General features: G+C 42.1%; 1 protein-coding gene across 3 annotated transcripts in view; it reads right to left on the reverse strand.

Annotated features, from left to right (window-relative positions):
* RIGI (RNA sensor RIG-I) overlaps positions 1-12,117 on the reverse strand; it is a 51,254-nt gene that overhangs the window by 14,296 nt on the left and 24,841 nt on the right. For 2 of the 3 annotated variants that reach the window (XM_075128834.1, XM_048851696.2), the window contains exons 3-9: positions 11,539-11,717; positions 7,593-7,743; positions 6,832-6,963; positions 5,736-5,843; positions 3,455-3,608; positions 1,772-2,030; positions 927-1,089 (exon numbers count right to left, since the gene is read on the reverse strand). In XM_075128834.1, coding sequence (XP_074984935.1) covers positions 927-1,089; positions 1,772-2,030; positions 3,455-3,608; positions 5,736-5,843; positions 6,832-6,963; positions 7,593-7,743; positions 11,539-11,619 — 1,048 coding nt within the window. In that variant the 5' untranslated portion in view covers positions 11,620-11,717. Of the gene's footprint in view, positions 1-926; positions 1,090-1,771; positions 2,031-3,454; positions 3,609-5,735; positions 5,844-6,831; positions 7,060-7,592; positions 7,744-11,538; positions 11,718-12,117 lie in introns of those variants that run through there. The other variant, XM_048851701.2, reaches the window with a different exon arrangement.

The following is a 12,117-nucleotide window of genomic DNA, read 5'->3' on the forward strand; positions in this document are numbered from 1 at the left end:
AGGTCTACACAGGCAAAATTCTATGGGCAAGATCAGTGCAGAAAGAATGGACTTTCGTCATTTCAGGTTTACTATTCATACTGTACTATTATGTTACTTGACCAATACCTCACTGCAAATACTACCTGCAAAAAGCAAACCTAGGAAATGATGGGGGGGAAACAGAGCCCGTCAGCTCTAGAAAATTCCCATCTAACATCCAGCTAATGTGTTTCAGTCCATTCCTCTTCCTTCATTTCCTGTCATGCAACTCTCAGTAAAGGCTTGGTTACCACACAGTCACACAGCAGCATTTCCTAGGGACTCGACTAGGAGCTTCTTGGGAGCACAGTGCAGTCACACGGCCCTACAGGGAGTATTGGGAGATGTTTGGTCTCAGGAAGCACACCACTTCCTAAAAGGCTTGGGCATGCAGAGGCAGAGCACCCATGGCATACAGATCACTCCCTGGCATGCGGCCGGTCAGATCCATGGGTTAGGTCTATGAGGGACACAGATCCACAGTCCAGCCACCTTTGGGGAGTAAGACTTCTCTGCCCTAGCACTTGGAGGAGCACACAGACTGCCATTCTATCTAGCCCTCCCTCAGGCCATGTACACTGGGGACAGCTCCTTTTGTGCTCTTCCTCTGCCCACTCTTAGCGACCACCCAGGAGGCAGACAGGATTGTGTCTTGGAATTTAACAGTCATGCTTCCGTACAAATGAGCCATCCCAGGCAATATTGGTTAACACTTTTTTTTTGGTTTGTTTTTTTAAAGTGTGGGCTTAGTTACATTGAAGTTAACAGGACTCAAGCACATGCTGCTTCATTTGGAGCATTTGATTGAAGTGCTGTCCTGAATGGGGATGCAGTTAAGTCTGTTCTCAGACACTAGACTAACCCAGGACCTTAGCAGTGATACAATGTCCTACTGAAACATTTACATTTTTTGGGCCTGTATACAATCTCCTCCAGTTCCTGTGTGTTCTCTCTGATGGTAGATAGGACTTGTATGTCGAGACAGGCGCAGAGGGTACAGATGTATTCTTTCGTCTCCTCGAGGGTCTTGGCACTGCCCACGCCGACAGAGGCTGTTAAGCCAACAATCTGAGCACATTCACATACAAAATTAGTTATATGCATGTCATTAAAAAGAAGCAGCCAGTAACATGACAGTCCCCTGAGTGATCTTCCCTATTAGTAAAGAGAAGGCAGAGGTGGGAGAAATCAAGAACACTGGCATTGATATTTTGAATAAAAAGCTAGCAAGATCCACTACATTCTGTTCTCCTCCATCCCCAGCATTCTTCTCAAGATCCAGAGGTTCTTGCCAGTCTTGCACCAGTGCTAGGAGAAACTTCAATTCTGGCTCATTCATAGTCAATTTTGCTTCTAAAGACAACACAGAGCCTAATGTACTTTTAGAGGCTATAAAATATTAAGTCACAATTGAATCATTGTGGCCCAAATCTTGTGCTTCTGTCCTGGAGGAGGAAATCAAGGATTATATTTTGTAATATAGGCTTTCCTCCCATGAGCCCTTCATCAGAATACAGTCTGGAGTTAAAAAGATTAGGTCTCATCTTGCTAACTAAAAGGAGACAGCTGTTCGTAAAGTGGCTGAGCCAGAAGCCTCCGCGTGAAACACAGGGTTAACATTTGAAGCAAGGTGGGGTTTGTAGGAAAAATGGATAAAGATCAAAAGCATAGCTAACATAACCTCAGCTGGCAGTCCTGGTTCAACTGTATCATGTTTTTCAAATGCTCCCACCCCTAGATTGGGCCTTACCTGAGGCAGCTGTTTCGCAGCGGAGTCAAATTTAAGGTTCAAGTAGCTGGTCATTAACACATTATAGGGGTGATTCCCAATGGTGTTGTGGCACTCATCAAATATAATCAAAGTGAAAATGGCAAGGGAAGAAACGGTTCCTTCTTTGAGGCTATTCACAAGGATCTGAGGTGTCAAGACAATGATATCATTCCCTTCAATAATGCTTGCTGAAGAGACATCCCCAGCCGTTTCCCCAGAAATCCCTGCAACTTTGTACCTGGGAGAGAAAAGACATGTGTTGTGACATTAATACAGAGTATGGTGACAAGTATCAGGGGGTAGCTGTGTTAGTCTGTATCCACAAAAACAAGGAGTCTGGTGGCACCTTAAAGACTAACAAATTTATTTGAGCATAAGATTTCGTGGGTAAAAACCCCACTTCTTCAGATGCATGGAATGAAAATTACAGATGCAGACATAAATATATGACACACGAAGAGAAGGGAGTTACCCCAAAGTGGAGAACCAGTGCCGACAGGGCCAATTCTATTAGGGTAGATGTAGTCCACTCCCAATAATAGATGAGGAGGTGTCAATTCAAGAGGCAAAGCTGCTTTTGTAATGAGCCAGCCACTCCCAGTCCCTATTCAAGCCCAAATTAATGGTGTTAAATTTGCAAATGAATTTTAGTTCTGCTGTTTCTCTTTGAAGTCTGTTTCTGAAGTTTTTTTGTTCAAGTATAGCTACTTTCAAATCTGTTATGGGTAACTCCCTTCTCTTCATGGGTCAGTATATTTATGTCTGCATCTGTAATTTTCACTCCATGCATCTGAAGTGGGGTTTTTACCCACGAAAGCTTATGCTCAAATAAATCTTAGTCTTTAAAGTGCCACTGGACTCCTTGTTGTTAATACAAAGTATGTTCACATTCATACACCTATAGAGCAGGAAAAGCCAGAAGATAGGGCAAGATCTCCTAGGGGATCAAGTAAGATAGTGATATTTGATAAGACAGATGCACTCAGGCCCAAAATCTTCAATTGTGAGTGCCTTAAGTTAGATACCCAGGGTCTGAAAGCCCATTAAGGTCAATTAGAGTCTATTGATTCCTATGGGCTTTGGGTCAGGCCTCTAAATAGGTGACCACATTTTCAGAGGTCCTGAGCACCTGCAACTCCCCCAACTGAAACATGTTTGGTTTAGGACAGTGGATTTTTTAATCAGCATCATCCATTCAACCACCATTCTTTGCTCATGAAGTGGACTGTATTCAGAAAACCTATCCCACCCCCTATGTATCTGAAAGCCAAAGATCTAGGCTATAAGAAAAGAAAGAGAAAACACTTCCTGAATTTAGCACTGAGAAGCCTACCTGCTGATGCATGTCAATTAGCTCCTTTAAACCTAAATGAAAGTTATACATCCATACAAGGGCTCTATACTGATGCACCTAAGTAGCTGCTTTTCAGAGGCAGGCTTCAATTACACCTCAAAGTCAGTTTGGTCACTTTTTGATTGGATGTATTTTCATCTTCTGAGTTTGGGCCACACTTTTTACCAGAACTGTATTGAGACACACAGTCCTGAAATGGTGTAACAAAAAATTTAGGATCTTGAGGATGTAAAGGAACCTATGGTTTCTATGGTTTGGAACTCTGAAGTGAAGAAACCTGAAGACTACATGTGTGGACTTGTACCTACCTGGTTCTTTCAAAGTGTTGCGTGAAGACTTTTTTCTGTTGTTCATATACTGGAACTTTAGTTGCTAGAAAGACAATCTTCCCTTTCTGTTCCTTGGGCATGTTTTGGAAATGATTGTCACAAATCAGAAGTGCCACAAAGGTTTTCCCAGATCCTTTTAAACATCAAGCATGAAAACAAAGAATTAGTAACAAAAAGCTGGAATATTCCCTCCCCCCAAGTGCAGCTGTAACAATTTAAGGCTCCTTGTGGGCAAGCCCATGTTCTTACATTAAGCTCACTGCAGGAATGGAGATTAGAATGGAGTTGGGAATCCAGGATACTTAGCATCACTATTTCGTGATCTTGGTACTGAAACAGACTCAGTAGTACAGAAGGCTACTTATCTACCATATATGATGACAGTCCTTTGACAAAAAGCAACGGATTAAGGGGAGAATGACAACTTTCATTCAGAGGGTACTGGCTTTATTTGTTTAAAGGGATGCAAATTCCCTACCAATTTTGTGCTCTTCTGTTTCACAAACCCTGATTGTTTCATTTCACTTCAGTTTCTTATGGCTTTGCTATGATTGCTACTGATAAACAAGGAAGCATTCTAAATAATGTTATGGATACCTTCTTAAGAATCACCTCCCACAACTGTGTTTTGAGTTAACTCCCCAATGCATGAAAAGCTTGTTTCTCTAGAGCAGTGCTTATGTCAAAACACTTTAAAATAAAATTAAAAAAGGAGAGAGAAGGGAGGGAAAAAAAGTAAAATCCAGAGATGTTCCTCATTAGATTACAGCTGTTTCAGGTCCATTAAATTTTGCTTGTTGTTTTCCCAACTTTTCCTTTAAGCCAGAATATCAACCTTTTTGTAACTAATTTGTGTACTGCTGCATACAGAGTTTATTTTAGGAATACAAAAAGTGTCACTATATATGGGAATTAGAGCACAAAGACCACACAAATACTTCCTGACACAAGGGCCTCTATGCTACCTTATCCATGCTGCATTAACTCTTATGTGCCCCACACAGATCCAATGTTCTCTATTCCCCCCTCCCCTCCCTTGAAGCCCACTTCTTCTCCTTAAGCCATGTATTGCTGCACTCCTTCTATACGACCCTCACTCACGCTTACACCACTCCCAGTGCACAGTCTGGCTTGCTCCAGGGTCCTCCTTTGTCCTCCCACAGCTTTCCCCCCCACTGCATTCTTTTTTAAAACAGTTACATGAGCAGAGATACATGGGAGGGACATCATGATTCTTCAGGATTGTGGGGGTATGTGAGGTGGGGGGTCCAGTCCCTCAGCCAGACTTGTGCTAGATGATAGGAGGTTCACAACAGGGAGAACCTGATCTGAGCTTGTCAACATGAGTCTTTCCATTGACTTCAATCAGCTTTGGATCAGGTCACTGCTGCATATCGGCTTCCATGGTATCTTCATCTGCAAGTCTCCCCACACAGTCCTGCTCACCCTTCCCATCACCTTAGTTTCTCCTTCCACAGCCCCTCTTCCAGCCAAAGCCGCTGTGAGGAATGAAGTTGGTGATTCAGGCTGGCAGCATCTCAGGGAAGTAGCCAGTGAAAGTTGACTGCCCAGTCAGCTACTCTTTGCAGAAGGGGAATAGCTGTTTTATGGTTAAAGTTTAACATTGACCTGTTCCTGAGCTGACATGAAAATGTCCCTGAGGTCCGGAGTTTGTAGAGACTGCAGCTCTTTACTTAGACAGAAAATCTCCAGCAGAGTCTTGAGATACATTTCTAAGGTCTCAATTTTAAACCTTTTCTCTGTGAAAGTTAGCAAATGTTGCACCATACAAGCATTATGGAAAATGTAATTGGCCCATGAAGGGCTAGTTTGGAAATTTCAGAGGGAACATTCAAACATCAAAGTGCAAAAGAGAGGGATTTTAGTTCTGCTGTAAATGCCATAGACTTTAAGGTCAGAAGGGACCATCATGAGCATCTATTTTGATGTCCTGCATGTTGCAGGCCACAGAACCTCACCCACTGTCTCTGCATGACCATAACTAGTGAGTCCTCAGGGCTCCTCTATAATCACTGTGGATTAAAAACTTAATGGGTAGTTTGCTTTTAAATAAAAGGTTGATGGGAGAATGTGACAAATCTTTGTCCTAAACAGACAAAGTTGTGGTGTCCATCCCCCTCCTCCAGACTTTCTTCACCCCTCCCCCTGACTTAGCCATCCCCTCTCACACCACACAGCAAAATAAAGAGAGCACTTCTCAACATAAAAACCTCAACACTGGGTATAGACGTGTTCTTACCAGTAGGAGCACATATGATTGTATTTTTCCCACTGACAGCAGGCCGGGCAAGCTCTATCTGATAACATCTAGGCTTCTTTGGTCCATAAGTAGGTTGTTGAGAAACTTCTAGAACATAAATAAGCAAAGCTCAATATATGCTGTGGTGAAGAACATGATCCATTATATAATGGTTTGGTTAGAATACATTATCTCCTATATATGGTTATGATCTAAAATTACATAAGTAGCACCCTTGAGGAAAAAGATTTTATAACCGACCGTGTACCAGACTGGAACTTTAAGTGGTTTGTGTGTTACAAGCTGGCATTTTGTAAAGCCCGTTTGTTCTCCCTCAGATGAACTCATTTCAAACTCTTTGCTGGCAGAGTCAACACTGATCTTACCTTGACCCACCTTTTCACACCAGGAAGCATAGCACCTGATAAAGATGTCTGACCGGGTCTCCCCAAAACAGATTGTATGAACACTACATACAGTTGGAATAGGTCTTCTTTTAATCTCTTTCTGGTCTACCGACTCCTACACCTTTCAATGTTCTCTTTAATCCAGGAGCTCCCAGCCTTTAAAAACTGAAGAGCTGCTCTGTCAGAGGTACTAGTTATTGTTTTGTGACCAACAGCTAGTGATAACACAAATCAACATCTGTCAAAACAGTTAAGAAAACAAGCAGTATTTTAGGGCTCCCTTAGCTTTGTTCCAGTCAGGGCACAGATCGATATGCTAATGTTTTAACTAAATTACCAGTTAAGCCATGTGGTGACTTACTCAAATCAGAGGAGAGCCCTGGATTGAGTTCCGCTATTTTAACCCCTTCATAAGGGTGCTCCTCTGAAACACCAGATTTCCAGTAAGCGTATATGGTAAACAAGGGGCAGCACATGATGCGTGTCATGCCCAAGGCACTGGGCATTTTTAGCAGCAAACAGCGAAGTTAAACAATTAAACCAGGAAGTAGGAAACTCAATGCAGAAGGCTCTATTTTCTACAATTATCTTCTTTTGAGCCATTTTAAGGACACCACACACAGATTTTAAAAGTGCAAAAGATTGCACAGTTCTAATGTTTAGAAGAGTGTTAAGCTGCTGAATATTACCTGAAGGAGAACACGGACTTTCACTGAAGTTGTGAACTTCTGCTTCTTCGGAATACTGTATATTTATGTCCAAGGCACTACTGTTCCCATTCTGGTCCTCCATCATCTCAACATCCATCTCTTTATCATTATCTGAACAACAGCAAGGCAAGCATCTAAGCCATCTTTTCCACTTTAAATGTCATACGTTTGACAGGTCAGGAAAGTGGTTCTCCCACAATGCTGAATCTTATTGGGAAAGAAAGTTGTTTACTGGCAGTGGAGGAGGTCAGACTAGATGATCATGATGGTCCCTTCTGGCCTTAATGTCTACGAGGTAAAAATAAAATGCCTTGTCCAGACTGGGCTCAAGGTAGACAAATGACTGTGGAGACCCATGATTTTAGAAGTGCCACACACTCATAAAAGTGCAGCCTATTCAACCTCCTCTTCCTCCTTGTACCAGTCCACAATTTATTTCTGACTAGTTTGAGGGCACATGCTAAATATTCCTTGCTCCCCCTATATTTTGCGTTTTGGAGCAGTTTTCTCATAGAACTATCATTAATTTAGCTGTAACAAAAAAAAAAATAAAAATTACAGGGTTGTTTCCCAGAACACATTTTTTAACCGAGTCAATTAAAAAAAGAAAAAAGAAAAAAAAGAAAAGAATCAAGCTCAGTGTCCCTTTAAGGTAATCTCATCTTCCTGAAGACGATTCATGTCAGGTACAACAGCAGAACCTTAAGCACAGAATATGGTAAAAATAATTTGCATATTACCTTCTTTCATATTCCACAGTTTGCTTGCTGGGTCATATCCTGCTCGTTCTAGAGCTAGATGAAAGGTTTTGGGCCAGTTTTCCTTGTCTGACCTAGAAAGGCATTCAATGAGCTTTACTGCACCAGCCATTCTGCCTTTCAGTTCTCTGACCTGCGTAATGCACAAGCAAAGTTTGTGACTGCTTCCAAAATATCAAAAAGTGTGCCATTCAAAAGAGAACCATTGTTGAGCCTTTACAGGGGAAAGCTCTTTAAAGTTCTGTTGTGCAGCTACATAACTGTAGAGCACACCACGGTTCTGATCCTGTAAACACTTAAGCACGTGCCTAGCTTTACACGCACAGACAGCCCCACTGCACTCCACTGGACTAGTTGCAACTGTATAGTTACGTATGTGCTTAGGTGTTTGCAGGATGGAGGTCTAGGACAGCTTTCTGTTCCTCAGTTCCACAGTCTGTAAAGAGGGGATACTAATTACCATAGCAGGCCCAATTGAAGCTGTAATTTTGAATTGTCTAGCAAAGTGTAACTTAATCCGCTTTAAGAGCTTCATTTTTCTCTCTTAAATAGCATTACTACAACACATCTGTATCCCACTAAAGGTCTATATCAGCTTTGTGACTCTCTGCTCTATCCTTTTGGCCACATTAATGCACCCACACACACACACACACTGAAGAGGAGTGACAGAATGGCTCCCCGTTCTCGAGAGCTCTTTGGGAAGAGAAGCTTCTCTAGTGCATAAGTGTTTGCAGGACTGGGCCTTTATCTAGAAACAAGCACATTTAATATTAACCAAAATCCACATATTAGAAATTACAACTTGCATTTCAAACCCTTTTATTAACTGATGGGAACATGAACAATCCTGTAAGATCCATTTTCATAACTCTTAAGATGGTCTAGATTGACAGAAAGGCATAGCAAATTGGTTTCCTCTTTTACATACAGTATATATTTTTCATTTAAAATCCTATGATTCAATCTTGTGCTGATAAAAGTGGGCAACTGATAGTACTGGCTACAGCCAGTTATCCTGCAGATAAATAATTTTTTTGTGACCTGATGCAACAGTCAGGTCCCACTTGCAGTCATATCTATGGACACATCACTGCCTATTTTTCTAATCAGAAGGAAATCATAGAATCATAGAATATCAGGGTTGGAAGGGACCTCAGGAGGTCATCTAGTCCAACCCCCTGCTCAAAGCAGGGCCAATCCCCAGTTAAATCATCCCAGCCAGGGCTTTGTCAAGCCTGACCTTAAAAACTTCTAAGGAAGGAGATTCTACCACCTCCCTAGGTAACGCATTCCAGTGTTTCACCACCCTCCTAGTGAAAAAGTTTTTCCTAATATCCAACCTAAACCTCCCCCACTGCAACTTGAGACCATTACTCCTTGTCCTGTCCTCTTCTACCACTGAGAATAGTCTAGAACTATCCTCTCTGGAACCACCTCTCAGGTAGTTGAAAGCAGCTATCAAATCCCCCCTCATTCTTCTCTTCTGCAGACTAAACAATCCCAGTTCCCTCAGCCTCTCCTCATAAGTCATGTGTTCCAGACCCCTAATCATTTTTGCTGCCCTTCGCTGGACTCTCTCCAATTTAGCCACATCCTTCTTGTAGTGTGGGGCCCAAAACTGGACACAGTACTCCAGATGAGGCCTCACCAATGTCGAATAGAGGAGAACGATCACGTCCCTCGATCTGCTCGCTATGCCCCTACTTATACATCCCAAAATGCCATTGGCCTTCTTGGCAACAAGGGCACACTGCTGACTCATATCCAGCTTCTCGTCCACTGTCACCCCTAGGTCCTTTTCCGCAGAACTGCTGCCTAGCCATTCGCTCCCTAGTCTGCAGCTGTGCATTGGGTTCTTCCGTCCTAAGTGCAGGACCCTGCACTTATCCTTATTGAACCTCATCAGATTTCTTTTGGCCCAATCCTCCAGTTTGTCTAGGTCCCTCTGTATCCTATGCCCTCCAGCGTATCTACCACTCCTCCTAGGTTAGTATCATCCGCAAATTTGCTGAGAGTGCAATCCACACCATCCTCCAGATCATTTATGAAGATATTGAACAAAACCGGCCCCAGGACCGACCCCTGGGGCACTCCACTTGACACCGGCTGTCAACTAGACATGGAGCCATTGATCACTACCCGTTGAGCCCAACAATCTAGCCAACTTTCTACCCACCTTATAGTGCATTCATCCAGCCCATACTTCTTTAACTTGCTGACAAGAATACTGTGGGAGACCGTGTCAAAAGCTTTGCTAAAGTCAAGAAACAATACATCCACTGCTTTCCCTTCATCCACAGAACCAGTAATCTCATCATAGAAGGCGATTAGATTAGTCAGGCATGACTTGCCCTTGGTGAATCCATGCTGACTGTTCCTGATCACTTTCCTCTCCTCTAAGTGCTTCCGAATTGATTCCTTGAGGACCTGCACCATGATTTTCCCAGGGACTGAGGTGAGGCTGACTGGCCTGTAGTTCCCAGGATCCTCCTCCTTCCCTTTTTTTAAAAGATTGACACTACATTAGCATTTTTCCAGTCATGTGGGACTTCCCCCGTTCGCCACGAGTTTTCAAAGATAATGGCCAATGGCTCTGCAATCACAGCCGCCAATTCCTTTAGCATTCTCGGATGCAACTCGTCCGGCCCCATGGACTTGTGCATGTCCAGCTTTTCTAAGTAGTCCCTAACCACCTCTTTCTCCACAGAGGGCTGGCCATCTACTCCCCATGTTGTGATGCCCAGCGCAGCAGTCTGGGAGCTGACCTTGTTAGTGAAGACAGAGGCAAAAAAAGCATTGAGTACATTAGCTTTTTCCACATCCTCTGTCACTAGGTTGCCTCCCTCATTCAGTAAGGGGCCCACACTTTCCTTGGCTTTCTTCTTGTTGCCAACATACCTGAAGAAACCCTTCTTGTTACTCTTGACATCTCTTGCTAGCTGCAGCTCCAGGTGCGATTTGGCCCTCCTGATTTCATTCCTACATGCCCGAGCAATATTTTTATACTCTTCCCTGGTCATATGTCCAACCTTCCACTTCTTGTAAGCTTCTTTTTTATAGAAATAAATAGAAACCACATGTTCCTGTTTCTATCTGGGCTGTCAATTAATCGCAGTTAACTAAAGCGATTAACCCAAAACAAATTAACTTGATTAAAAAAATTAAGTGTGATTAATTGCCATTTTAATCGCACTGTTAAACAATAGAATACCAATTTAAATTAAAAAAATGCAAAAATATTTATATGTTTTCTACATTTTCAAATATATTGATTTCAATTACAACACAGTACAAAGCCTACAGTGAAATGGTGGTCAAAGCAGGATAAGGCATTAAAATGTTTTGCCTGTCAGTCACGTAAATACCTTGCAATGCCAGCTACAGTAGTGTCATGAGAACGCCTGTTCCCAGATTCAGGTGACATTGTAAATAAGAAGTGGGCAGTATTATCTCCCGTAAACATAAACAATTGGCTGAACAAGGAGGAGGACTGAGTGGACTTGTAGACTCAAGTTTTACATTGAGTGCAGTTATATAAAAAACAAAAATAAAATTCTACATTTGTAAGTTGTACTTTCACAATAAAGAGATTGCATTACAGTACTTGTATGAGGTGAACTGAAAAACCACTTTCTTTTGTTCATCTTTACAGTGCAAACATTTGTAATAAAAATATAAAGTGACCACTGTACACTTTGTATTCTGTATTGTAACTGAAACCAATATATCTGAAAATTTAGAAAACATCCACAAATATTTATAATAAAAAAGTTATATTATTGTTTAACAATTTAATTTTTTTTAATCGTTTGACATCCCTAGTTTCTATATTATACAAACATATCTGAAGCCACAGTCAGGGCTACACAATCATAGAACTGTAAACTCTGCAAATCAAGTTGCAATTTTGATTTTGAAATGATACCTGCAGAATCTCTTCACATTCTCGGTCTATGAGACAAGTGTTTAAGAAAGGAATTATCTGTTCTGCATCAATTTCTCTCATCGTAGCTTCTATACGTTTCAGCAGCTGTCGATGTACTTCCAGGCTTTCAAGTTTTTGGAAATCCCAGTTTTCAATTGCTTCTCTCAGACCAGTGTAACCTTCAAGACAAAAGGGATGGGGCAAATTACACCAGCAAACACCGCTTTTAATTAAAACAGATATTTTGACCCAGGACTGTCTAAGAGCTACTGGGTGAACTGCAAACACATTTTGAAAAGGGGGTTGGGTTACCCTTACTGCTCCATAAAAAAAAAACCACACCCCCCCACCCCCAGAAAAGGCACCCTATCTTAAAGAAGTTTTAAGACTGCAAAGTCAAGCAAGAAAAGTTAGGAAATACCAAAATTAATACTGCCTGTACAACCTTAACTCAACCCCCTGGTATGTATACAGTCTGATGCTGTCTTATTTTCCCCCACAGGACCTGGGCCTCGCTCAGGATGTTCTGCCATCGCCACAGCTCCTATCGCTGCTCATGCCCCTCTCCCATCCAACTTC

This window comes from Caretta caretta, chromosome 5 (genome assembly GCF_965140235.1).
Source record: "Caretta caretta isolate rCarCar2 chromosome 5, rCarCar1.hap1, whole genome shotgun sequence".
Classification (NCBI taxonomy): domain Eukaryota; kingdom Metazoa; phylum Chordata; order Testudines; family Cheloniidae; genus Caretta; species Caretta caretta.